Source organism: Panthera tigris, chromosome E1 (genome assembly GCF_018350195.1).
Source record: "Panthera tigris isolate Pti1 chromosome E1, P.tigris_Pti1_mat1.1, whole genome shotgun sequence".
Lineage (NCBI taxonomy): Eukaryota > Metazoa > Chordata > Mammalia > Carnivora > Felidae > Panthera > Panthera tigris.
Genome location: NC_056673.1, coordinates 15,346,764 through 15,372,901, shown reverse-complemented (window position 1 = coordinate 15,372,901; position 26,138 = coordinate 15,346,764). Strand labels below are relative to the sequence as shown.

Here is a 26,138-nt window from a genome sequence, read left to right as displayed (position 1 = left end):
AAAGTATCGAAATGTGTCTTTCCGAAGCTGGCCTGTACCCTCTCTTCTCGGACCCGTCTCGCATCCCGGGAAGGGCGTCCCGGGACGTCCTTGGTCCTAATGAGCAAAATGACTTTGCGCCCAGAGCACTTTGGTATTTGTGGAGGCCGCGCTGCCGTGGCCAGCATCAGAAGGGGTGCTCGGCCCCACTGGTGATAATGGCACCTGCTGCGGTAGGTGGCCCTCCATGGCTCACACAGCACTTCTACGTTCGTGATTTTGTTTCAAAGTTGCAGAGGCAGTCCGGGCAGCCATTTAGTAGCCCTATTTGATAGACGTGTAGCCTGAGGCCCAGAGGGAAGGATGGACTTCCTGAGCTGCTATATGGCAGAGCTGGGACCAAAAGGCAGGGTCTTGTGCTCTGGGCCCTGTCAGGGTACCTCTGTGCCCCTCTGGCCCAGGGAGGAGTTGCAACCCGGAAACAGAATGTTGCTTTGAGGGGTTGGGGAGGGGAGGCCCCGAGGGCCCTCCCCGCCCTGTCTGCTCAGCATCCGCACGGCACACATGTTCACACGCACACGTGCACACACACACACCCCTGGGAAGGGCAGAGCCCCCATTCCTCAGCCACGCAGACACAGATGGCCTTTTAATTACGTGGGCGAGGCGGCCAGTGGCCCACACGCTTGCCGTTGGCACGGCTTATTAACTGCCTTTGCGCTGCGGCCAGGCCACACCATGTGGAGGCCCCCATGTGAGCTTGGTGTCCCTCCGAAGACTGGGTCACAAGCCTCCAGGCTCCCAGAGCACGAGGCAGCACATCCTTCACGCCAAGGCCCCGGGCCAGTGCATCGCAGCCCTGTGATGATCCACATTTTAGTCCCAGGCAGGGAGAGGTGGCCCAGCAGATGACTTCTGTGTCTCACCATGGGCACCAGAAAGGTGAGGGCTGATGGCCCCAAGCTGGTTGGGGAGGCCCAGGAGGTGTCTGCATGTACCCAGGGAAGGCGTACATCGGGAGTGCATGGGGTACATGTGGTGGGCAGACTGAACTTGAGGAAACCCACAGTCCTGCGAGGAAGGAAGAATAGGAGCTGGTGGAGGAGGCAAAGGAGGCACAGCTGGGGACGTAGGAGGAAAGCTGAGAGGTTCTGCGTCACAGGGGTTTGTAAGCAGGGGCCACAAACAAGCCGACTGTCCCTGAACTGCTTCCGAGCCTGATCCCATGGTTGTCCTCGCCGATTAGCCTGTGCAGAAGCCAGGATCTGTGCTTTCTGGCTGAGTTTGGGTCCCCTGGCCATCCCAGAAATGGCTGTGTACTCACCGAGGCACTCGGGTGGCTACGGGATAGTTGTGGGAGATCAGAGTCCCGAGCCAGTCGCAGCCATCCGCACAGCTGGTCCAGAGCCTGGGGGCAAGAGGAGGTCAGCCCCACGCCAGCCATTCTTTGGCTTCCTCCTGGTCGGTATACATGGCCTGGAAGTCAAGTCTGCAGCAACCTCGGGGGAAAGGTCTGCCTTACCTGTCTGGGAAGCCCCCCAACCTGCCAGGGGGCCGCTGCCTCAGTCCTGGTTCCTTCTCAAGCTGGGCTCGAGGCTGTCAGACTCCTAGCCGCAGACAGCCCCCAGTCAGCAGCCTTGCAAATCTGGCATAGGGACGTCACTGGACCTTTCCTTCCAGACCACTGATGATTGGGCAACCATTGAGCGTTTCTTGAGCTCCAAGAGTCGCCTCCCCTCCCCAGCCCGACCATCAGCAGTACCCAGGTGCTAGGCAGCTGGCTGGGGTTAGAACTATAGTCTGAGGTCTAGTTTAGAGCCTATCTGGGAAGCCCAGCCCTTATAGCACCCCATTCAGCCACAGCTGAGCTCAGGGCCAGGCAGAAATGGAGTGGCCAGCATTGGGGTGTGGACTCCTCTGCCTGTTTGAATCCATTGCTCATTTTGTATTAAGTGGTTTATTTTCTCCTTGATTTATAGATGCTGCTTATAAGTTAGGGATGTTAGATGGCTTGCAAATGTTTTCCTCCTTGACTTTCCGTTTCTTTCGACCCCCGCCTTTACTCACACTATTCTGCCATTCAAAAACGACTTCTCTTCATTTTTGTCAAGTCAAGTGTGTCTTTCATTGTTTCATGGTGTCTAGGTTTCCCGTGTTGCTTCGAAATGCCTTCCTCTCCAAAGTTAAAAAAAGATACGCTAAATAAAAAACCTAATGAGAATAAGGAAATTACTTACATATGAGGAAATTACTAAAGAAGAAACAAAACCCAACACCAAATATTATATTCACTGATAAAGCACCAAAGCCGTGTTCTATCGAAATGCAAGTCAAGAATACCCCCATCACCACCATCATTTGACAGTATTTTGTAGTATTTAACTAATGCAATAAGGCAAGAAAATAAAATAATCTGTTACTATTAGAAAAGAGAAATTTTCTTACTTACAGATGATATGCTTATATGTCAAGAAAACCCAAGAAAGCCTGCTAAAACACCCACTAGGATTAATAAGAGAATTTGGGAACTGACAGGATGCAAAGTAAAAGTACACAAGTACAAATCAATAGTTTACTCTGTGCTGACTAATTAGAAGGAAAAATGGGAAAATTCACTCATAATTGCAGCAAAAATTACAAAATGCCTAGAAGCAAATTTTGAAAGAGAATTACAGGTCCAACATGAAGACAATTATAGAATCTTACCAAAGGACAAAAAGTAAGACACAGAGAGGCAGACAAAGATTTTGGTCCCTCCAAATTAGTTAAGTGTAACAATTCCTATCTGATTCCCAGTGGAGTCTTTAGAAAGGAATGGACTCAAATGTTCCGTTATCCATTGGAGAAACAAAATGTGGCATAGTCATGTAGTGACATATCAGTCGGCCTTGGGGCACCAGAGTGGCTCAGTGGGTTAAGTGTCCGTCTGACTTCGGCTCAGGTCATGATCTCTCGATTAGTGAGTTTGGGCCCTGAGTCTGGCTCCGTGCTGACAGCTTGGAGCCTGGAGCCTCCTTCAGATTCTGTGTCTCCCTCGCTCTCTGCCCCTCCCCCACTCACTCTCTGTCTCTCTGTGTGTCTCTCAAAAATGAAGAAACGTTTAAAAAAATTTTTTTTAAAGAAATATTAGTCAGCCTTAAAAAGGGTTGAAATACTGACACCAGTTACAATACAGATGAACCTTGCAAACTTTATGCTAAGTGAAAGAAGCTAGAGACAAAGGCTATGTAGTATATTATTGTAATTACATGAAATGTTCGGAACAGGCAAATCCATGGAGACAGAAAGTAGATTCGTGACTGCCAGGGGCTGGGGAGAGGGGAAACGGAGTGATTGCTGATGGGTACAGAGAACATGTGATGAAGATGTTCTGGAAATGGATAGTGGTGATAATTGCACGACTTAATGAATATTCTAAAAACCACAGAATCATATGCTTTCAAAGGGTGAATTTTATGGTATGTGAGTTATATTTCAATTTAACAAAATGTGGTTTTTTATTTTATATTTTTTTAACTTTATTTATTTATTTTGAGAGAGGGAGAGAGATGAGGGAGAGCATGAGCAGGGGAGGAGCAGAGAGACAGAATCCCAAGCAGGCTCCACACTGTTAGCCCACGGCCTGACATGGGGCTTGAACTCACAAACCGTGAGATCATGACCTGAGCCGAAATCGAGGGTAGAGTCAGAAGCTTACTCAACTGAGCCACCCGGATGCCCCAAAAATGTGTTTTTCTTTTTTAAGAATTATTTTATTTTGAGAGAGAGAGAGACAGCTCAGGTGATCAGGGAAGAGGGACAAAGGGAGACAGAGAGAATGTTAAGCAGGCCCCATGCCCAGTGCAAAGCCCGATGTGGGGCTCCATCCAACGACCCTGGGATCATGACCTGAGCTGAAATCAAGAGTTGGGACACTCAACTGACTAAGCCACCCAGGTGCCCCAGAATGTTTTTTTTTTCTTAAAGAATAGCAAGGTAGTTTATTCATTTTTTTGCATAAAATTTTTTTTTACTTTATTCTTTTTTTAATTTTATTTTTTATTTTTTAAAATTTACATCCAAATTAGCATATAGTACAACAATGATTTCAGGAGTAGATTCCTTAGTGCCCCTTACCCATTTAGCCCATCCCCCTTCCCACAACCCCTCCAGTAACCCTCAGTTTGTTCTCCATATTTATGAGTCTCTTCTGTTTTGTCCCCCTCCCTATTTTTATATTATTTTTGCGTCCCTTCCCTTATGTTCATCTGTTTTGTTTCTTAAAGTCCTCATATGAGTGAAGTCATATGATTTTTCTTTCTCTGATTGACTAATTTCACTTAGCATAATACCCTCCAGTTCCATCCACGTAGTTGCAAATGGCAAGATTTCATTCTTTCTGATTGCCGAGTAATACTCCATTATCTTCTTTATCCATTCATCCATCGATGGGACATTTGGGCTCTTTCCATACTTTGGCTATTGTTGATAGTGCTACTATAAACATTGGGGTGCCTGTGTCCCTTCGAAACAGCACACCTGTATCCCGTGGATAAATGCCTAGTATATTCATTTTTTTGGGGGGGGGGGAGGGAGGGAGGGAGAGAGAGAATGGGGGAGGAGCAGGGATGGAGAGAAAAAGAATCCCAAGCGGGCTCTGCACTGTCAGCACAGAGAGCCCGAAGCTGGGCTTGAACCCACGAACCGTGAGATCATGACCTGAGCCGAAAGCAAAAGTCGGATGCTTCACCAACTGAACCACCCAGGCGCCCGAAGAATGGCAAGTTGTAGAAGGAGCTGCCTGACCAAATAAAGCTTATTCTGAAGGTACTATAATCAATACAATTGTATAGCATTGTCACCAGAATAAATAGAATATTTACTTATAGAATAAATAAATAGATTAGTAGAACAGAATAGAGAAATAAGAGATCTAAGGACATATGGAAGCTGAACATAGGTAGTTTTTCAATTCACTGGGAAAATAACAGGTTTATGTCACAACTGAAATTAGCATAATTAGATTTCCACCCCGTTCCATGTGTATTCAGAAACACGCTGCAGGTAGATTAAAGATCTAAATGTTAAAAATAACACAGAGAATGTATTAGAGAAAGATCAGAAGCGGTTTTGCCGCTATGTTATCTCAAAGAGAGCCGGCGAGGCTGAGGCTGTGGGGCCTGCAGCCGGTTGACTGACTACCTGACTGGCTGCCCTCTCCCTCTTCTTGACACGGGCTGTTGATTTGGGCCAAGAACTTGCCCACAGACCCCTTGGTGAGCCCTCTCCCAGCTCGTTTATGGCAGGACATCCGTTGTTTCCCCAGGATGGGGCGGGGAATGGTGCGGCCTGAGTGGCCCCGGCTGCGATCTGCGTGCCTCTGGGAGACTGCGCAGTCCCACCTGCTCAGCCTAAATGGAGAGCGCTCCATGCTGCTTCCCCGGGCAGGCCACTGCTCCAAGTTGACGGCAGCAATGAATACAGCCAGCTTTGGCACCCTCCTGGGTCTCTCTGTTCCCCTGTGAAATGGAAGGTGTAAGATGTGGAACCAGTACTATGGGTTCTTGGGTCTTAATCCCTTTAGAGCCGGGCCCACGTCTTCCGTAGACTTCTTTCCTTTGAGCTGGATTCCCACCGTTGGGCCAAGTGCAAAGATATTTGCTGGTGGTAGGGGTGGTGGGTGCCATATTAACCTGGCATATCTGGGTAATAAGAGCTTCCTTTTTTTTTTTTTTTTTTTTTTTTTTTTTTTTTGCCACATGCTAGAAAATTTAGGGAAGGCACCTGTCGCTTTGGTTCAGCAGCTCGGTGATGTCAGGACAGATGTCTTTATAATTCTTGCTCTTTCCCTCGTGGTCACAAGATGGTTGCTGCGGTTCTAGCCATTAGTCACTCTCTACAAAGAATGGAAGAAAGGTCAAAGGGAGACTGGGCATTGGATGAGCCTAATTCCGTTTAAGACCTAGACAGAGAGCCGAACTGATCTGACTGAAGTCATTACCTGTGGAAATTATTCTGATAGGATTTTGTGCTTCTCTGCCTCCAATGGCAAGAATCCTTAATATGATGAAGCTTCTTTTTTTTTTTTAATTTTTTTTTTTCAACGTTTTTTATTTATTTTTGGGACAGAGAGAGAGACAGAGCATGAACGGGGGAGGGGCAGAGAGAGAGGGAGACACAGAATCGGAAACAGGCTCCAGGCTCCGAGCCATCAGCCCAGAGCCTGACGCGGGGCTCGAACTCACGGACCGCGAGATCGTGACCTGGCTGAAGTCGGACGCTCAACCGACTGCGCCACCCAGGCGCCCCTGATGAAGCTTCTTATTTTCTTCAGCCCGCAGTGCTCTGACTGAGGCAACATTGCCCTGGACCTGCTTAATGGTTGGTCTACACCAGCTTGCCCCTCTGGGGCTGAGCCCCTGAAATTGGGGACCTGAAGCCCTGAGTCTAGAGTCCATGCATTGGTCAAAGGGCTTTCTAGGATATGTGCACTTTTCTCAGATGGGAGCCAGAGAGCTAGGGTTCCTGGGAGACCGACCCCCGGATTGGTAAGGCTTTGCTTACCTGCCTCTGCCTGGGAGCCTGGGGCTGGGAAGGTGGGAGAGCACCCCTTGTGTGAAGCCTTCATCACTGCCCTGTGGCCTGGCCAGACTCTGGAGGACTTCTCATATTTCACTTCCACCCTAGTCACCATAAAGCCTTACCCACGGGGTATAAACAGCCATTTCCTCCATACTCCATCCCCCCAGAGATGGCAGAGAAACCTCGATGGGCCAAAAGGCCCCTGGCTGAGGCACAAGCAGACCTCTACAACTCCCATGGCTGTGAGGCAAGTTCACTTTCCCGTCTCCGCTGAGGCCAGGGTCACCGTCCCTCTCCAGGGTCCTCCTACCTCCAGCCCCCTGGCATCCCCTACGAACAGAGCACAAGCTTCCTAGATGGATTTGAACAGATTTACACACAGGTTAACTTCAAGGTCTGTTCCAGAAAAGTACTTCAAGGTTTTGGATTTGTTCCAGTTGGACAGTTTTGAGAAAAACAGAGGGGTTTCATTGCTACTTCATTGGTTCACTAAATTTTAAACGATTTTTTAAAAAATCCTCAACTGTGGTTCTGTTGGCAGTCTAGCGAAAGCAAGCCTCAGGATTGTTTGGGTTGAACAGTCTGGTTCAGATCAGGCTACACATGTTTACCCTGGGCCACCCTTCCGGAATGACCCCGGCTGACCCGCCTGTGCCACCACGTCCAGTATACTGGGTGCTGTGTTGGCCACAGCCAGAGTTCTGTGGCTCACAGTCATTATCTCATCTGATGCTCAGACAGCCTGTGGGGCAGCTGCGGACAGCAAAAGTGGTTCTTCATGATGGACGATCCGACCTGTATAGGCTACAGCCCAGAGGTGTCTGAGTCCCAGCCCATCCCCCTCCCCTCTGAGTTCAACACAGAATAAACCGTTGCCCAAATCACCACACGCACCAGCTGTCCCCTTTCAGACTTGGCAAGAGGATTTTGGTCACCGGGAACAGAGCCCACCACCAAAGGCAGCCCCTGTACAGGCATAGCCACCAGGCTGCTGGGAAGGTCTGTCTCCCAGAAGCTGGGAAGGAGACAAGGCTTGCAAGACCTGTGAGGTGGAGGAGTGTGGCAGCGGCTGCTCCTCCTTCTCAGGGAGCCCTTGGATCAGCTGCGTCCCCTAGCCTCACATCTGCACGCCCTTCCTCTGGCCCTGCTCTCGGGACCCCGCGTCCACACTCAGCACGGAGGTGATTGGCCCGATTCATTCCTACCCGGGCTGTCCCTTTTGCACCTAGCCTGTACCCCATCAGATATAATGGGTGGCGTGGCTAGCTAGGACTGCCCTCCCGCAAAGCAGAGCTGGGACAGAGCAGGGGGTTTGGGTCTCTTGCTCAGGAGCCACTGAACCCCAGAATGGGGTGTTTTGTGTCTGACATGGTAGCAAGTTCCCTGTCACCAGGAGCATTCAAGCAGAGGCTGGATATTATAGTAGAGCATATTGGATACTTTATATTATAGAGGATACTGTGCTTTAGAAACTGGGGGAAACTCACTAGGGGCTCGTTACTGTGTGTCCAGAATCTGCCCCCATATTGTGACCGGGGCTGGGGAGATGGGGATGCATTCTACGGCCCAAGGTCAAGAAATCCACATGACCCTCCAAAGCGTTGAACCAGAGACCTCTGTCTCGTTAGTGCAGAGCTGCAGCCGACGGGGCTAATAAGCAGTTCCGTGGCAGCCGTTTTTCCATCAAACGCATATGCTGTTTCCTGACTTCTTAACGCAGCGTGCTATTTATACCAGTAGATCCATTCATTCTTAATGAGCCACGGTTGTGGATTGTAAAATGTTTTATTTTCATACAGGATTGCTCACTGCCCAGAGCCAGCTGTTGCTATGCCACCTTCCTTCTTTCCCCGTTCCTAAGAAATTGGCATTTTGGAAGCTCCTCAGAGCGCTCAGCTGCCCTCTCCCACCTCCTGCTCACCCCCCAGTGTTTCCCCAGCAGACTCTGGCCTTGGCATGTCTGTCACGTTGGCCTGGACGTGGTGCGTGAACTCCCTGCAGCCTTCGGAGCAGCTGGGAGTGTGTGCTATGGGCAGAGGGGTCAGGCTGGCTGAGGCGTGGAGGAGGCAGAGGACAGCAGAGCAGGAGGGCATCCGTGTTGGGAAACGGGATGCCATCTGTCCGCCAAGGGTTGGACACGCGCCGGTGTTAGAGGTCGCAAACTGGTGAAGCAGTGACTCGATCTGGCTCCCTGCTTTATGGTCACCGATAACTTTTTTAAACATGGAAAATCCTCATTAAAAAGAACATGGGGGGCGCCTGGGTGGTTTAGTCAGTTAAGCGTCCAACTTCGGCTCAGGTCACGATCTTACGGCTCGTGAGTTCAAGCCCCATGTTGGGCTCTGTGCTGACAGCCCAGAGCCTGGAGCCCGCTTCCGATTCTCTGTCTGCCTGTCTTTCTGTCCCTCCTCCACTCACGCTCTGTCTCACTCTCTCGGAAAAAAAAAAAAAAAAAAAAAAGTGAAATTCTGGCTTCTTTTTTGAAAATCAGGAAGTCTGCCAGTACTGCCCCCCTCCCTGGAAAAATCGGACAAGCTGAGTCGCAGCTTCCCCTTCACCCTGGCCGCGTGGTCTCTGGTTTGCCACAGTCCCCACCCCTCCCTGTTGTCTCTTGATGCTATGATCATCACGCTTACAGCGTTATTAAGAAGAAAGTGAAATGGTTCTGGTTTCCACATCCCTATGAAAAGAGAGAGAATAGGACTTAGACCAACAGGAACATCTGTTGCAAGAAAAGTGAGCATACCTCTCTGTGGAAATCGATACTCGTATCCAGAAACGTCGTAAATGGAGCAGAGCAAATGTCATGTCCGGCTCGCCTCACCCACTGGCCCCTCCAGCTCACCAGTGGAAGACAGAGCCTGAGCGTGTCACATCCGCGTGTTCCCACTCCTGACCCTGACCCCAGGCTAGGAATGCCGGCTCCTCTTCCTCTCTGAGCCCTGGTTGCCCCATGAGTGGGATGGAGAGACTAGGGGGCCTGGACAGAGTCTGTTCTCTTCCAGCTTTTATCTTCTAGCTCCAAATCCAAGGGAATGAAACTTTCTGGAGAAATGTCTGGCAGGTGGTGAGCCCCGTTTCAGCACTGGCCCTGCCCCTGCACGCACACGCACGCGTGCACACGAGCCGGGAAGGACTGTTTAGAGGGGAGGGTGGGAGAAGCCGTCTTCCCACCACCTGAGAAGGGCACTGTGGGTCCCTCACTGAACCCCTTGACTCAGGTCTGCATGGGGTCGGTCTGCTGTTCGGGTCCAGGAAATAAGTAAACCAGAAAGAGGCACAGACAGTGCTGTCTGGGGCTTCCACCAGCCATTTGGGGAACTGAATGCCATCCTTCTCCAAAGGCAGGAGAAGGCAGTGGGGAGGGTGCCCAGTTGCCCGAGCCCATGTGGGCCCCACTGGGGCAGACACCCAACGGCCAGCCAGTCGTTGGGCTTCCCATGTGGCCGCCAGCGCTCCGTGCTCTGAGGGCTGGGGTACCGTCTGCCCGTAGGTCTGTGCAGTGAAAGAGGCATGCGTTGGGCCTCAGTGGCGAGTGGCCAAATAAAACCAGCAGCTATTGTAGCCGCGCGGATTGCGTGGTTGCTCACTGCAGGCTGTGCTGGGCGCCGTGCATTCCTCTGACACAGGGGGGCGGGGGTGGGGGGCTAGACTGCTGTCCCATTTTATAGTAGGGCACGGAGAGGTCAAATAACTTGCATCATAACCTCGGTGTGGGCAGAAAGATCCCCTCGGCCTTCGGGAAATTCTGCCCTTTCCCAGGGAAGTGGAGACCTGGCCACCTCTTATGTGGCTGTGTTTTGAAAGAGAAGCCCATGCATACTAATTTGTCTTGACCTTCAGAGCCCTTGGTGAAGCCAAACTCTAGTCCGATGCCAGTGTGGGTGAATGGGGGCGGGGCATCCCCAGAACAGAAGCCCTAAGCTTCAGCAAGCTGTGTCGCCCCCACTCCCACGCCCCACTCCTGCCCCAGCAACCCTCCTGCCTGTCCTGGGCATCCTCATTGGCTTGAGGATTGATTTCCCAAGAGCAGAAGGCCCTCATTAGCCACACCACAGAGGTCAGGGCCGTGGCTGTCGCTTCTCATTTGCCCAAACCCAGTGACGGTCTCAGCTGATCGGGTGATTCCAGCTGTAAGGTGCTGGGGACTCCCAGCCCCCACTCCCATGGCATCCGAGCCGACAGGAAAGCAGGGCCCTGTCCCCCGAGCCAGCCTCTGGCTTCAGCTCGAATGACGTGCGCAGATTTCTCAGCCTTTGGGGACCCGGGTAAAGTGAATCACCCTGGGCCCGCCTGCCCTGTCAGACTCTAGTAAAGTCCAAGGAGATAGCATCGCGGCTCCGCTCAGTTCGGAAGCTCTCTCCTGGGGCCGCCTGTCCATCATAGGTCAAGGCCAGCCTCGCAGGCAGGACGAGTTGATTCCTGACTGCTGGTCTGGGAGTCACAGCAAAGCTAGGAGAGTCTGTCTGCCCAGATCTCCATACAGGACAACAGGACCAGGCCTCTCCTGCCTCACTTGCCTCTGGGTCCCCCTGGGGCTCAGGTAGACCTGGCAGCCCATCCCCCACACCCAGGCTCTGAGCACAGACCCCATGTTCCTGAGCTTCTGCTCAGGTGAGGGAACCAGAAGGACAAACCCAGAAGCTGAGAAGGCTGGAACCTGAGAGAATGGGACTGAGAGGCCTGGGGAGAGAGAAAGGGAGAGAGAGAGAGAGAGAGAGAGAGAGAGAGAGAGAGAGAGAGAGAGAGATGCAGACCCAGAGACAGACAGACAAAGATGCTGAGAGATGAGACTGGAGAGAGAGAAACTGACAAAAACAGAAAAAGGAAACGAGAGAAAACCCCAGGAAGACCCAGAACACAAAGACATACGACACAGACAAGACGGGGAAAGAAAGATAAGGGGAGCAAAGGCAGACAGAGATTTTTTTAAAACATCGGCAAAAAGGAGGCACAAAGAGACAAAGTAAAGACAAAGGCCCAGAGATCCACAGAGACAGAAGGAGAGAGAGAGCTGTGGTCAGGGACAGAGCAAAGCAGTACTTTGCATCCCATCAAAGGCAGGAGATATGCACTCACTTTGTTTCTTCTCTGCCGTAAATCAGCAACAATAACCTGCCGCAGAGAAACAGTGCGGACCTCGTGCCCTAGGTGCCTGAGCCTGGAGCCTTTCTTTGAGCCAGCGGGGCTGTCCAGGCCCCAGAGAAGCCCACCACTTGGCCTTTGCCCTGCCCGTGGGACACACCAACCCTAGCATTTCTGTCTAAGTTGTGCCCATTTTTAAGTGCCACCTCTTCCGAGATGCCCTCCCTGACTTCCCTTCTCCCTGAACCTGTCTGCCTCCCCTAGAGAGTATCATGTTCTCGCTGGAGGAAGCTGTCCTTATCACCCATCCATCTCCTGTTCTACCTGGAGCTCCTCCAGCAAGGGCAGGACTACAGGATTTCGGTGCTGGCGACCACATCACTATCGATTTGAAGACTCGTCTTCATTATCCAGTGCCTCCTGTCTGTCTGTGAGTCCAAAGGAGGGAGTTAATTAAAATCAATGGCGAATGAATAAAGAAGCACAGGAAACCCTCCACTCCCCAGTGGTCAATTCCCAGCCTGGTCTGGGCCGTCCCTGCTGATGTCCCTGGTGGCAGCTCGGAAAGGAGACCAAGGAAGGAAGGAAGCCCCCGGGTGTCGCACACTCACCCCGCCCTCTGAGGTTGTCCTGTGATATCCCCACCTCACAGATGAGGAAATGAAGCTCGGGGTGGTCAGGTCACCGAGATCTCCTGGACTCTGGAGTCCAGGAGGGAGGGAGGCAGGCTCTATACCTCTGTGACTTCACAGGACCCATTCCTATGAGGACAGGCTCCCCAGCCTTGAGGCTCCCTTTCTCCTTGTCCAGGCTCTGACTCTCTGGAGTCCTAGAGGGAGTTTTCCAAACAAAGGAAGAACCTGTTCCTGTGGCCTGGCCTTGGATTTGAAAGAACAGAGTCTGTGTGAACAGGGCATCCCACCCCCACCCCCACCCCCACCCAGGCCCCGCTCACCCCTTGCCCATGACAACCAGCCTCCGACAGCTCCTCCCCTCATTAGTCTGTCCCTGGCTCCGGCTGAGGCCGCCAGCAGCCTGGCTTGTCCCACTTGAGTGTCCTTCAAGGGGGAGGAGGCTGTGAGGAGGCGCCTGCTCTCGGGAAAGTGTGCCCCTTCTGGAGCCGGAGTTGGCTCGCCACCACCTTGCTGACCACCGGTTGGTTCTGCTGTCTCTGTACGGTGCTGTACCCTCTCCTGGGGGGGTGTTTTCAGAAAGCACTCAGCTACTCACTTTGTGCCTGCTTGACTCAAAGCTCAGTGTTGGGGGCTGAGGGAAGGAGCCAGATGCAGATTAAGACGTGGCCCCACCCTCAAGTGTTTCCTGGTACAGGTGGGGAAATCAAGGCAGGCACTTGTAGGAAAAGAAATGCAATGCCAGGCGGTGTCCGAGAGGGGCCAGAAGAGCCGCGCCAGCCGTGGTGGGGAGAGTGAGCAAAGGCCTGTATTCCATCTCTCCTTCTCCGGGGCTGGAAAGACTTTTCCGGTAGAGGCACAATTTAGATGAGTTCCTGGAGGATGAAGTGGAATCTAATTTTTAAAAATATGTATGGTCTCGAATGGCTTTTTTTTTTTTTATATTTATTTTTGAGAGAGAAAGAAACAGAGGGCAAGTGGGGGAGGGGTAGAGAGAGAGGAAGACACAGAATCTGAAGCAGGCTCCAGGCTCCGAGCTGTCAGCACAGAGCCCGACGCGGGGCTCGAACCCATGAACCGTGAGATCATGACCTGAGCCGAAGTCGGACGCTTAACCGACTGAGCCACACAGGCACGTGTATAGCTCTTTAAACTTACAATGCCTTTTGTCCTCCTTGATCTTTTTTTGGGAGTTATTATTGTCTCCATTTTACAAATGAGAAGATTGGGGTTCAGAGGGATGAAGGTCATTGCCCAGGAGTGTCCAAGGCAGGGCCAAAACTCAACCCTAGATGTCAGGAGTGAACTAGAAGTCTCTCACATTGCAGCGGGCATGTTGGGGAGATAAGGGGAGACCTGGCCTGCCTGGAGGGCAGGACTCCTGAGGGAGCAGAGCCCTTAGGGTGAGGCCAGACTGTGGGGTGCCCTGCCTGCAGGGTGGGGAGGAAAGAACAGAGATCTCAGCAGTAGGTAGGCCTGGGCTCAAATCCCAGCTTGGCCTGCAAAGGGCCCCTGAAGGCGTCTAGTGTTCCCAGTGTCCTGTACATCACAACCTAGGAAGCTCAGCCCCTTGGAAGAGGCCAGGCCACCCCTGTGAGGTTGGCCGGGGCACCGAATACGGTGACCCTGGAGGCCAGCCCTGCACCAGGTGGTGCGGGCCATGAGTTCAGGATGACCCCCTCAAATAAAAAGCTCCTACCATGTTCCAGGCACTGCCTGTGTTACTTTGCTAATGCTCACAGCTCAGAAAAGGACCCATCGGAGCCCATCAGAGTGCATCTCCACCAGCCCGTACCTTCCTCCTGGTACCACCAAACAGAGCCCCAGACTTGGTGGGGTGGAGGGGCGCATCTCAGGGGGATTTCAGCAGCCTGGCCTTGTTTGCAGGTGAGGCAGCCCTCGCCTGTCCCAGGAGGGACAGTTCTGCGACCGCCCTCTGCAGCCTGGTAGGCTGGGTAAGGCTAATTGGGGATGTCTGTGCGTTCCCCAGGGCCTTAGCATCTTTCCTTTACGTTAAAAAAAATTATTGTGTTTTTAGTAGGCAAAATTTTCCACCATCTGCTTTGCCTTGGCAGAATGTTTGCTGAAAATATCTCTCTTCCTCTCTAATTCCCCGTAGTTTCTGGGGGCTTTGGGAGCCTCCAATAGAGCAGCAGCTCACAAGTGCCTCCCAAGCTCATGGGCTGTCCTCGTGCCAGGCAGGCGGGTGTTGTGGCCCAGAAGTCCCATCTCCCCACCTCTCAACCAGAGAGGGACCCTGGGGTCTCTCCCCTGATGATACAGAGCTGATCTGAAGTTGAATCCTAGGATTCAGACCCAGTAGCTGCCTGGGTTGGTCTCTGTGTGATGAAGTCCTGAGAGATGTCCACAGTCACAAGGAAAGGTGGTGGCAGAGAAGAGCCAGGAGCCAGGTGCCCCCACCCAATGCAGTGCTGTGAGGTCAAGCGGCCAGCATCCTGCCTGTGCCCTGGACCATCCCAGGCAGGATGGCTTCACAGGACGGCAGCTGCCACACATGTCCTTTGAGGCAATCAGGAAAGACTTTCCAAAAGGGAAGACTTCCCCCACCTCCATGTACCCAAACTCTAAGTTTCCATGGTGACAGTCAAATTGCAAATCCATCTAAGAGTGAGCCAGGAAAAAAAAAAAAAAAAAAAAAGCTGGCCTATCCCCAGAGAAGTGGGCATGGCTGGCACTGGGGCTAGCCGCTGCTGAGGATGAGAGCCGAGCAGAGTGGGACACCCTTCTGGGGCATGCTGGGAAAATCTCAGGGATGCCAGTTCCCCGAGCAAGTGGTCTGGGGTCTCAGGCCACCGTGGTGCAGGAGGCCCTCCCTCCTCCCTGCCTCCTGGCAGAGCCCAAGTGAATCCATTTGGCGACTCCTCCTCCTTGGGAGACTAGCGGGACAGTCTTCTCTCTGGTGTTTTCCCATCTTCAATCCGAAAAACGAGGCGTAGGCTGAATACAAGCACTCATCGCCAAGCCATCCTAGACTGTCTTTGGGGAATTCGAAGGGAAAAAATCAGCCTTCAGACACAGTGTTTTGTTGAGGATGGAAGAGCGAGGGCCAAAAGATTTATGAGCCTAAAAGCGTCGTTAATAGACCTGGAAGATTTACGATCACAGCTGCTACGCAGCGAGAAGGGTGGCAACGGCAATCGAATGGCAAATTAGCCAAGGTTTGGGTTTTATGGTGACAGTCGGAGGGGGAGGAAGAAGAAAAACTTCATCCCTTGCTGCTGGAGGAATATTTGGGCAAATGGCGTTTGCGTTGGACCCTGTCCAGGGACATTCTCAGCAGTGTCCTTTTGGTGTGTTTCTTTCCTACTGACAGGAAATGCCAAGGCCAGGCGTGGACGCTGCTGGCTTCTTTTGGTTTCTTTCTTTCAAGTAAAGTTTATTACGGTGGATTAGAATGGGATCGGGTTTGCACTGCAGAGACCTCTTCTAAGCTGAGGCCTGGCCCCGGCTCAAAATCCCAGATGCAATGAGCAAAGATGCGCCAGCCAAGGGAGACACAGCCTGAGGGAAGGAGTCTTGTCAGCTGGCCGGTTCTCTGCTCTGTGACACCTTCGTAAATTCACCTGTCATCTGGAACCATTCCCCCCTTTCCATGGCTGTGGGCATCGGGGGTCCATAAAAGGAGACGAACAAGTCAACGGACTAACTTGGGAAACATTTAGTTTTTTCTAAACCCTGCACAGCACAGGCACATGGGAACTGCGTAGCGCGGTGCCTCCCGAACTCTGCCTCCAAAGATTGGATGCTTTGGACAAGACATACCCCTCCCCACAAAAGCTGCTCTCTCAATGTACCACGGCATAGTCCTTCTTACAGTTCAGGCTCACTCCGGGACTCATGTGACCCAACACTGTGCACGTATGACAGATGACACACCAGGGAGGAGCGTAAAGAAGTGGGATAAAGAGCTCACCACCATACATGATCTTGCGATTCATGGGTTCGAGCCCCACATCGGGCTCTGTGCTGACAGCTCAGAACCTGGAGCCTGCTTCGGACTCTGTGTCTCCTTCTCTCTCTGCTCCTCCCCCACTCACGCTCTGCCTCTCTCTGCCTCTCAAAAATGAATAAACATTTTTTTTAAATTAAAAAAACAAAAAACTCACCACCATAACCTGAGTCCTGGACACCCTTTCCCATCGTCTCCTTTGGAGCTCTCGGTATTTTGTGCCCTTTGTCATCTGTGCATTGGATTGAGGCACTGTTTCAAGATCAGGGAGCCACAAGTCCCCCAGGCCCCCGCTGCCCCAGCCCCATGCCCCCTCCCTGCTGGCCCAGAATTATGAAGATCGTGCATATGAAACATCAGAAAGATGGAACGTTCCAGGTCAAGAAGAATGAGATTACCCATAAGCATCTCTGCCAGAGACTTGGGGAAGCCAATGTGGAGATCAGTCCCTGCTCCCCTCAGGGACTTCCTCTCTGCTCAACAGGCTGCCAGACCCCCTGCCATGGAGGGGCAGAATCCTCCCTGATTCCTTTGCAGCTGCCCCAGGGGAAACAGGGAGACACAGGGAGCTGCTGGCTGCTTCCTGCCCACTTCCCACTCCCTTTGTCTGGAGACCCGCAGGGTTGGTGTTTAGTCACTTTAGTCAGGCTGAGTCAAAAATACGTAAATGCTTATAAATCCAACGCCCATGAGGTTCGGTCAGTGGAGTCGTGATCAGAGAAACCCAGTCCGGGACCTGCAAAGCAATGGCAAACTCAATTAGGCCGTTGCATTTCTCAAATACTATGAAGGGGCATATGGACCACAACCCCTCTGAGTTCCCAGCTCCTTTTGAGTCTACGTCACAAAAGCCCAAAGAGCCAAAGCAGAACTCTTTCTTGAAGGCCAGGAGGGAAAGAGAGCAGAAAAAGGAAACTCCTTGAGCAGATAAAGGAAGGAAAAGCTGGGAACTGCCACGTTGACGTCACTCTCGCCCCACCCACACGGGTCAGGCTGTGCAGGAGAAGTTCACCAGCCTCAATCAGGGGTGCACTTTGGCCCCTGCCCTCCAGGAGCCTGGGGGTCCGCTGGGGGAAAGACACACGCACACCGAAAGCCGAGAGTGGCTATACCAAAATGCGTCAGGTATTCAGCCAGTCAGGCGCGGGTGATTGGGGGAGATGGTGTCCAAAAGGAGCCAGGAGAGGGGTGTCCGGCTGGCGCAGTCAGTAGAACATGTGAGTCTTGATCTCGAGATTGTGAGTTCGAGCCCCACATTGGGGGTAGAGATTACTAACTAAATAAACAAAAAGGAGCCAGGAGAAGAGCCATGGGCAGGCCGTTCTGGGCAGCGGGAAGTGAGTAACCACAGGAGGTACCAACTGGCAGTTTGGTAGGAACTCTGAGTGGTGTGGAGAAGCCTGGGCAAGAGAGCAGATTGTGCAGGATGCAGCTAGAGAAGTAGACAAAGATCAGGAGCATGGGCTTGCGGGTTACAGGGAACGCCTAAAGAGGGACGAGCTAGGATCTGTGTGTTAGCTGGAGCGTTCCCCTCTGCGCAGACGGACGTGCCTGAAGGAGGGGCCCGGGTGGGAAGTTATTGAGGGAGACCAGACCGGAGACCCTGAGGCCCTGAGCTAGGCAGGGGCCATGACCGATGGCGAGAAGGCCACTGATTGGAGAACCATTTAGGAGGTGAAACTGGCAGAATGTGGCGATGAGGGGGAGAGAAGAGCCAAGAAGATGAGGGGGAGAGAAGAGCTCTGCTATGGAAGCTGCAGGGTTGAGCATCTCTTGATTATGGTTGGCCAGCTCCATCCCTCTGGTTGCCGAATTCTGTGGACCCGTGACTCCCTTTGCTGAAATGTGACCCAGGCTGAAGGCACAGAGGCTTTCCAGAAGGCCTTAGATCTGGCTAGAAGCTACATGGCTTAGGTCCTGCCGCTGCTGCCCCGCCCCTGTGCCCGCTCTGGGTTTCCCTGCGTGACCAGGCTGGTCTTCCTGCGGGCTCTTGGTGCCACCTCAGGATCCCCCTCTGCAAGTTGCTCCTCAAGCAGCCCAGCTGGTCAGATGCAACCTATGAGCCACCGCTGGCATAGACTGGTTTTATTTCCAGTCCCGTGTCCCGCCAGACAAGTCCCAATGGCACGGGGCTGATTGGCAGATAATGCTGTCTAGGCACCTGGCATAGTGCCGGGCAGAGGGCGCCCAGCCCCTCCAACCCTCCCTCTGGAACCAGGTGTCTTGTACTCTCTGGCCAGGCACACTGACTCTTTAATGTTTATTTTTGACCGGGGTGGGGGGGCGGGGGGAGAGGGGGGAGGGGCAGAGAGAGGGAGACACAGAATCTGAAGCAGGCTCCGGGCTCTGAGCTGTCAGCACAGAGCCCAACATGGGGCTCGAACTCTGAACAGCGAGATCATGACCTGAGCCGAAGTCGGACGTTCAACCGACTGAGCCACCCAGGCGCCCCAAGGCACACTGACTCTTACCCCATCCACGGAGTCAGTCGCCTGTGAGAGCTACTTCCCTGTGATCCCAAACCTTTCTGTGCTGTTGTACTTGGTATTAGAATTACATCATTTAATTAAATGTTACATAAACTGATGAAAAGAGCCAGAAAAGACAGTCATTTCATTAAAACCAGGACTTTGGAAAGTCTTGATAGAAACTACTTGCTTAAAAAAGCTATTGAATCAGGTGTGGGCAGGACGACTGTAAAAGGCAGGAGAAAGAAATGGAAAAAACAGAGACGGATTCTGCACTCCTCCTGCTTTGCCAGTGTCTTTAAGCTGTGCTCCAGTTTAAAGAAACTGAACCCGGGATCACAGTGCAGTATGGATGCAGCTTAGACATGGAAGATTGTGTGGGCCCATCTCAAAGAAGCACCCACCCCTACATCAAAACATTGGCGGATGGACGTACGTTTCTGTGCTTAAAATGAAAATGGAGGGGTGCCTGGGTGGCTCAGTCGCTTAGGCGTCTGACTCTTGATTTCGGCTCAGGTCACGATCTGGCAGTTCGTGGGATTGAGTCCTGCATCAGGCTCTACACTGGCAGCGCATAGCCTGCTTGGGATTCTCGCTCTCTCCTCTCTTTCTACCCTGTGTGCATGTGCACACGCTCTCTCAAAATCAACTTTAAAAAAATTAAAATAGAATGTTCAGCCTCTGAATATATCCTGTATTATGACTCCCACTGTTGATTAACCAGCCAAATATGGTCCCATTTAGTCCAGAAAAGATTTCTACCACCGTAGGTGTCCGCCATGAGAGCTCCCTCTCCTCCCCTCTCCTGGGACTCCAATCCCATCAGCCTGGCTCCCTTCTGCACTCACAGGGCCCCAGTGCGAGTTACTGGATGAACTGGGATGAGAGCCGAGGCCTGCTGACTTCCAGTTCATTTCTTCCAGTAAAATCAGAGTGGTCACAAACACAGGGTGTGGAGCCAGCCTGCTAGGGAACTAATCCCAGCTCTCCCACTTACTGCCTTGAGCGAGGGCCTCGGTTTCCTCACGTGTGAAACGAAGGTAACCCTGTCTTCCAGGGGTTGTTGTGAAGCATCCGTGAGTTAGCATATGTGAAAGTGCTGGCAGAGGGGAGGCCTGCCCTGGCCCCTCCAACCTGCATGCCTGCTGGTAGTGACCAGTAGTGGTAACCTCCTATGCTGGTGTCTGTTCTTTCCAGTGGTTTCCAGTGACAGTGACAGTGACTCGGATCTCAGCTCCTCCAGCCTGGAGGACAGACTCCTTGCGACTGGGGCGAGGGCCCCCAAAGGTGACAAACCCCAGAGGGAATCAGGTAAGCATAGCCAGTACACTGCTCCTTTCCAAGGCCCCGGGTGCAAGTGGCTTCGCTGCTTCCTCGGGCTATGGCTCCCCAGCAGGTGTCTATGGAGTTGTTCTAGATCAGGGAGGAGAAGTGGGCCTGGGGCTGGGATGCTTCAAGCTGAAGCGCTAGCACCACTGCAGAGCAGGAGGAAAAAGAGCCCCAGGTGTATGTGCAGGGGCGGGGCAAGGAGGGCGGATCTAGCCAACCTGCCTGCACACCCAGAATTCCTCCCCAAGCTCACTGCAAGCTTTCCCAAGATGAGACTGTGCCTTGTGAGTGACGACAGTTGCAAAAATCAGGTACGAAGTTCTTTGGGCTCAGCTCTGCCGTGAAACTACAGTGGGGCCCTAAACACATACCTTGACCTTTTGGGCCTGTGTTTCCTTCTTTTTATTTTTTTCTTGAAGTTTATTTATTCTGAGAGAGAGAGCACAGGGGTGGGGGGAGGGGAGGGAGGAGGGGGGAGGGAGAGAATCCCAAACAGGCTCCACCCTGTCAGCTCAGAGCCAGATGCAGGGCTCGAACTCACAAACCATGAGATCATGACCTGACCCAAAGTCAAGAGTCGGCCTCTTAACTGACTGAGCCATCCAGGTGCCCCCTCTGTTTCCATCTATTTAGCAGGTGGTCCCCAAAATTTCTTCTGAGTTTAACATCTTGGAGCTCTCCTCTGTGACCTTGTCATGTGAAAGAGCCTTAACGGCGTCTTGAGGCTGGTGCAGAGAAGGCCTCGGGCATATTTTTCTTTCCTTTAAACACATAAAAGGCCTTCTGGGGACCAACGTCATTCAGAGTTACTCCAGAGGTTAGAAGTGGGATATTTGAAAGACATTTCAGGAAGGCTGGTTTTAGGGCATAAGCAAAGAGCTTTATAATAACTGCCCCAAACTGGAATGACATGCCTCCGGTGCTGTCCTGGGGCCAAGGCTGGGTGATCTGCCAGGGCTGATAGGGAAGGAACTCCCGGTGGGGACAGCAGTTCAGGCTAGATCAGAGATGGCAGGTGCCTGGCACACGCACTTCTACTCCCACGCCTGTGCCCATGGCAGACATTACTAGTGGATCATGATACTCTTTCCCACAGAGCCTGACATGGCGTCAGAATGCTCCTTGGCACAGTTATCCAAGTGTTCAGTATCAGTAGGTAGAGGCAGCACAGGAGACAACCGGTGCTGGACTGGATGATCTCTTAGGCCCCTCAGGCTAAAGATTCTATCTTTTAAAAGTGTGAAGGAGGGGCACCTGGGTGACTCAGTCGGTTAAGGTTAAGTCGGTAGAGCATGCAACTCTTGATCTCCAGGTCGTGAGTTTAAGCCCCACATTGGGTGTAGAGATTACTGAAATAGATACATAAACTTAAAAATAATAACCCCATTGGGTTAACGGAGGTATACACCCTTCCCCCTCCTCATTCTATGAAGTCAGGAAGAACTCCTCCTTGTTGCCAGTTTTCATGTGGGTGGCTTGTTCCTTACTGAGCTGACCCAAGGGCCCATGCAGTGGCCTTTATATATCCTGGACCATTCAGCACTGGCCAGAAGGTGGGGTCACACCAGAACGTGACAGGCACGTGGGGGCGGCAGGTAAGGGGCTCCGGGCAGACAATCCCATAGATACCCATCACAGTTTCAAATGAGAAGCTTTTACGTCAGCTCCTTATCAGGCTAACATCATCCCGGTCTCAGTTCAAGGTCCAAAGAGCCCACCCGTGGTCTCTTCCAGGTGGCAGCACGGGGTCCCCCAAGATGAGACCTGCCTGCCAGCCCAGCCACCTCTCGGAGAGCCAGAGAAACCTGGCCAGTGAGACCGGGACTGGTTCTGCAGACCCGCAGCTGGGCACCCCACCCTGGCCAGACCCCAAGGGCCCCGGTGAGTACCAAGCCGCTCCTTCTAACCCAGCCTCCTCCTCTCCCTCTTCCGCTCCCCGTGGTCCTCCTCCCTGACTCAACCTGCCCAAACTGGAGAGTACTACACGACATTTGCAATTCTGTGTTTATTGAGCACCATGCCAGGCACTGGGGGGAACAGAGGTGAGCCAGACCCCACACCTGCCTGCAATGAACAGAGAGGGACCCAAAATAAGGACAACCACCCCCTCCCTTCTTAGTAGTCATACCAATGGTTGTTACCATCCACTGCTTTGTACATGTAATCTTTCAAAGCATTTCCCCATCTCCACAGAGGCCTTAGTAACTCCCATTTCAAGAGCACCTACTGTGTGCCAGGCACCCCAGTCCTCACCAAGCCCAATTGTGTGCCCAGTGTGGGCAGATGGGAGACAGTCCTTGACCTCCAGAAACCTAGCATGTGGCTGAGGAAGCTGAATCAACTCACCCAAATCAGTCCAGACCTAAATCAGAGGGAGAATTCAGGACCCCTGGAGCTGGTGGCATAGAGCCTAGCCTGCCCTTGCACCCCTAAGGTCCCCTTGCATTCTTTTTTGTTTTTTTGTTTTTTTGTTTTTTTGTGTTTTTTTTTTTTTTTTGCACAAGAGCCAGGGAGGGGCAAAGGGAGAGAGAGAAAATCTTAAGCAGGGTCCATGCTCAGTGTGGACCCCAACACGTGCCTCAATCCCGCAAACCTGAACTGAAATCAAGAGGCAGACGCTCAGTCGATGGAGACATCCAGATGCCCCTAAGATCCCCTTGCATTCTACTGGAGTAGTGGATGGCAGGCTTATTACCCCCATTTGATAGGTGTGGAAACCAAGGGTAAGAACCCAAGCTCCACCCTGCCATGCCCACTGTCCCTGTCTGGCCAACTAGGGATCATCATGCAATGGGGGGACGGGGGGGCACGTGGTGAGAGTCCTCAGTTCTGCCCCCGCACCCAGGGTTGCCTGGCTGGCTCAGTCAGTGGAACATGTGACTCTGTCTCAGGGTTGTAAGTTCGAGCATGTTGGATATAGAGATTACTTAAAAAATAAAATCTTGGGGTGCCTGGGTGACTCAGTTGGTTAAGTGTCCAACTTTGGCTCAGGTCCTGATCTTACAGTTTGTGGGTTCGAGCCTCACATCCGGCTCTGTGCTGACAGCTTGGAGCCTAGAGCCTGCTTGGGATTCTGTGTCTCCCTTTCTCCTGCCCTTCCCCTGCTTGCGCTGTGTCTCTCTCAAAAAGAAATAAACATTAAAAAAAAATTTTTTTTAAGTAAAATCTTTTTAAAAAGGAAAGAAGCCCCAGCCAGACCTGGCACCTCTGGGTCAGCAGACCTGTGGGCACGCAGTGCGTGTGTGGGTCCGCAGTCCGCAGTTAGCTCCATGCAGGAGTCTGCATTTAGGGGTGCGGGAGCCCATGTGTGCTGACAGCCACCCTCCAGGAGACCTCGTGGAAGCTCCCACCCACTCCCTGTCTCCCCTCCTCCCCTTTCTCCTGCCTTGATGGTGCCAGGAAGCTACAGGGCGGGGCATGTAAGAGAGGTGGCGGGTGGGCGGGTCTCTGGGAGAGGGAGGCCCTGTGGCCGTGGCTGTGGAGTGGACCCTCTCCCCTCCTTCCCGCCTCCTGAAACCCTCCACAGAGGACAGTTTGGAATCAGCCATATTTTAGTCCTAGCCCTGCCGCTCCCAGACATGTGAACTTGGACAGACCGTAAAATTCAACCATATGAAATTGCATTTTTATAGATGAGAAAGAGCCAGATATCGGCAATCATGTGACTCAACCTAATATTTGATCTCTCTGTGCCCAATTCCATTATTGCTACGGGGGGGACCCCCCCTGTGTTCCTCATGGGGTTGCAGGGAGGGTGAAATGCAGTGTCCGTGTGGAGTGCCTGCCCTAAGTAGGTCTTTGGCACAAACCTAGCAATGGAGGAGGCCGTGTGGCCCAGAGCGTAGAGAGCCTCCAGGGCTTATGCTACAACCCAAAGAGGATTGGTCTACAGAGAAGTTTTGGGTTTTTTTGTTTTTTTGAGAGAGCACAATCGGGGGAGGGGCAGAGAGAAGGGGACAGAGGATCTGATGTGGGCTCTGCGCTGACAGCTGTGAGCCCGATGTGGAGCTTAAACTCACGAACTGCGAGATCATGACCTGAGCCGAAGTCGGATGCTCAACCGACTAAACCACCCCAGACGCCCCGACAGAGAAGCTTTATATTGCCATGCCCATTTGCTCTTTCTGGCATCTAAGATCACCTGTGTTGATTACCCTGGGTGTCGATGGACACACTGAAGCACAGGGAGTAGATGATTTGCCAGCAACGATGCAATGAAACGGAGCAAAGCTCTGGCCGGGGCACCAGCCCCCAGTCCTCCCTGGCAGATCCCTGTTTAGTTTCAGAAAGGGAAGCTGCTTCAGGTGTGGGGTCACTCCAGCAAGGAGCCTGTCTTGCCTGCGGTCACCTCCATCTCATTCCCAAAGGTCAAGCTGTCACTGGGGATGGACTCCGCCTCCACTTACCCTAGAGCGGCCTTTTTTTTTCCTCTCCCCTAAAGGCAAAAGGCACACCTGGGCGAGTCCCCGCTGCTGACATGACCTCTGAAGTTCCTCTCTGTCTGCCCTGGCAGAGGCGTGATTGGTGCGTGGAGCAGATTTTCCAGTGGAAGAGTTTGAGAGCGAGAGAAAGCTGGAAGGGTCCCCAGACCCCTCCCGGCTCCTTCCTGACCGGTCTCGGAGCCCTCAGCTGGCCAGCCCTGTTGGATATGACCTCTGACTCAACAAACCAGTGTTTGTGGGGCTGGGTCTGCTTCCCCCCTCACTCAGTGCCTTTCTGCACCCTTCTCTCCTGGGAGCCCTCCTCACCCACCCCCACCCCCCAGCCATTCCGCTCACCATGACCTTTATTTATTGTCCTTTGCCTGCACCCTCCCTCGGCCTACCTCCATGTTCATTTTAAGTTTGTTCTTGTCTTGTGTTGGGGTGCAAGGGCCTTCAGGCCCTCCCACGTGCACTGTGGCTTTGGAGGGCACTGGGCTGGGCTTTCTCCATATTTGTATTAATGGAAGCAGAGCCCAACGTTGCCCTTCAGAGCTGAGCTTGGCCCCTAGAGACGAGCAGTGGGTCCAGAGAGTGTGGGATGAGAAGCTTGCCCACCCTCCCTTTGCCTGTGACTCTGGAAGGTGGGAGCAACATCCCCCCTTCATTCGGGGCTGGCCCAGACACTATGGTTAAAACCTGGTTCTTGCTTAGGTTTCCTGGAACCCTCTGTTGGCCTCCCCAAGTCTTGCTCAGCCTCTCTCCAGCTGGTGGAGCTGGGAAGGGTTCCGGTGGATACTGTGAATTCACTCATTGAAGACCAGCCTTCAGCGGAGTCCCCAGCTGGGGTGCGAGGCTCCCCTGAGCCTTTAATTCACTTCTCTTCAGTAGGTTCAGTTTGGCATGAAAAATAAGTAATTCAGAGTGTGAGCAACTGCTTCTGGAAAACCCTTCCCTGAAGACAGAAGGAGATTGAGTGAGAGAGAGAGAGAGAGAGAGAGAGAGAGAGAGTGTGTGTGTGTGCGTGTGCGTGCGTGTGTCCGCTTCTCTCATCCTTCCTGCCACTCTCCCACTGGCCCCCATACCTGGTTCTGGAAGGGCCTTCTCTCTGGGCTCTCAGGCCCCCACCGTTAGCTTTTTTGCCCTTGCTGCTGGCAGACATAAAAAGACTGTTTCCGTGTGACAAATCATGCTTCAGAATTCAATAAAGATTAGAATTTGCATTGAGCCAGTGTGTTGATCAACAGAGCACAGTCGCTTATGTTTCTGAGATGCATTGATCGGGAAATGGATGGAAAGGAACATAGTATGTTGGTCACTGGAACACTCCCTAAGCCACAGTAAAAGGAATGAGCTAGATCTATGTGTGTTAGGAGAGCTCACAAACCTCATGTTGAATGGAAAAACAAGGCCATTGATGTTTAAAAAAAAAAAGATTCTACATATAATCAAAATGAGCTGTGTAAACTTTTTTTAATTTTTATTTTTATTTCTGAGAGAGAGACAGAGTGTGAGTGGAGGAAGAATGGAGAGAGAGGGAGACACAGAATCCAAAGCAGGTTCCAGGCTCTGAGCTGTCAGCACAGAGCCTGATGTGGGGCTCCAACCTATGAATCACAAGATCATGACCTGCGCCGAAGTCGGCCGCTCAACTGACTGAGCCACCCAGGCGCCCTGACTTGTACAAATTTAT

The 26,138-nt window shown here is 52.4% G+C and overlaps 1 protein-coding gene across 1 annotated transcript in view; it reads left to right on the top strand.

Annotated features, from left to right (window-relative positions):
- Nucleotides 1-25,672, top strand: part of RPH3AL (rabphilin 3A like (without C2 domains)) — a 134,446-nt gene extending 108,774 nt beyond the window's left edge. Inside the window, 4 exon segments of the mRNA XM_015534833.2 lie at nucleotides 19,893-20,006; nucleotides 21,759-21,874; nucleotides 21,876-21,905; nucleotides 24,466-25,672. Of these exon segments, the coding sequence (XP_015390319.2) occupies nucleotides 19,893-20,006; nucleotides 21,759-21,874; nucleotides 21,876-21,905; nucleotides 24,466-24,807 (602 nt within the window). The 3' untranslated portion in view covers nucleotides 24,808-25,672.
- Nucleotides 25,673-26,138: the final 466 nt, after the last annotated feature.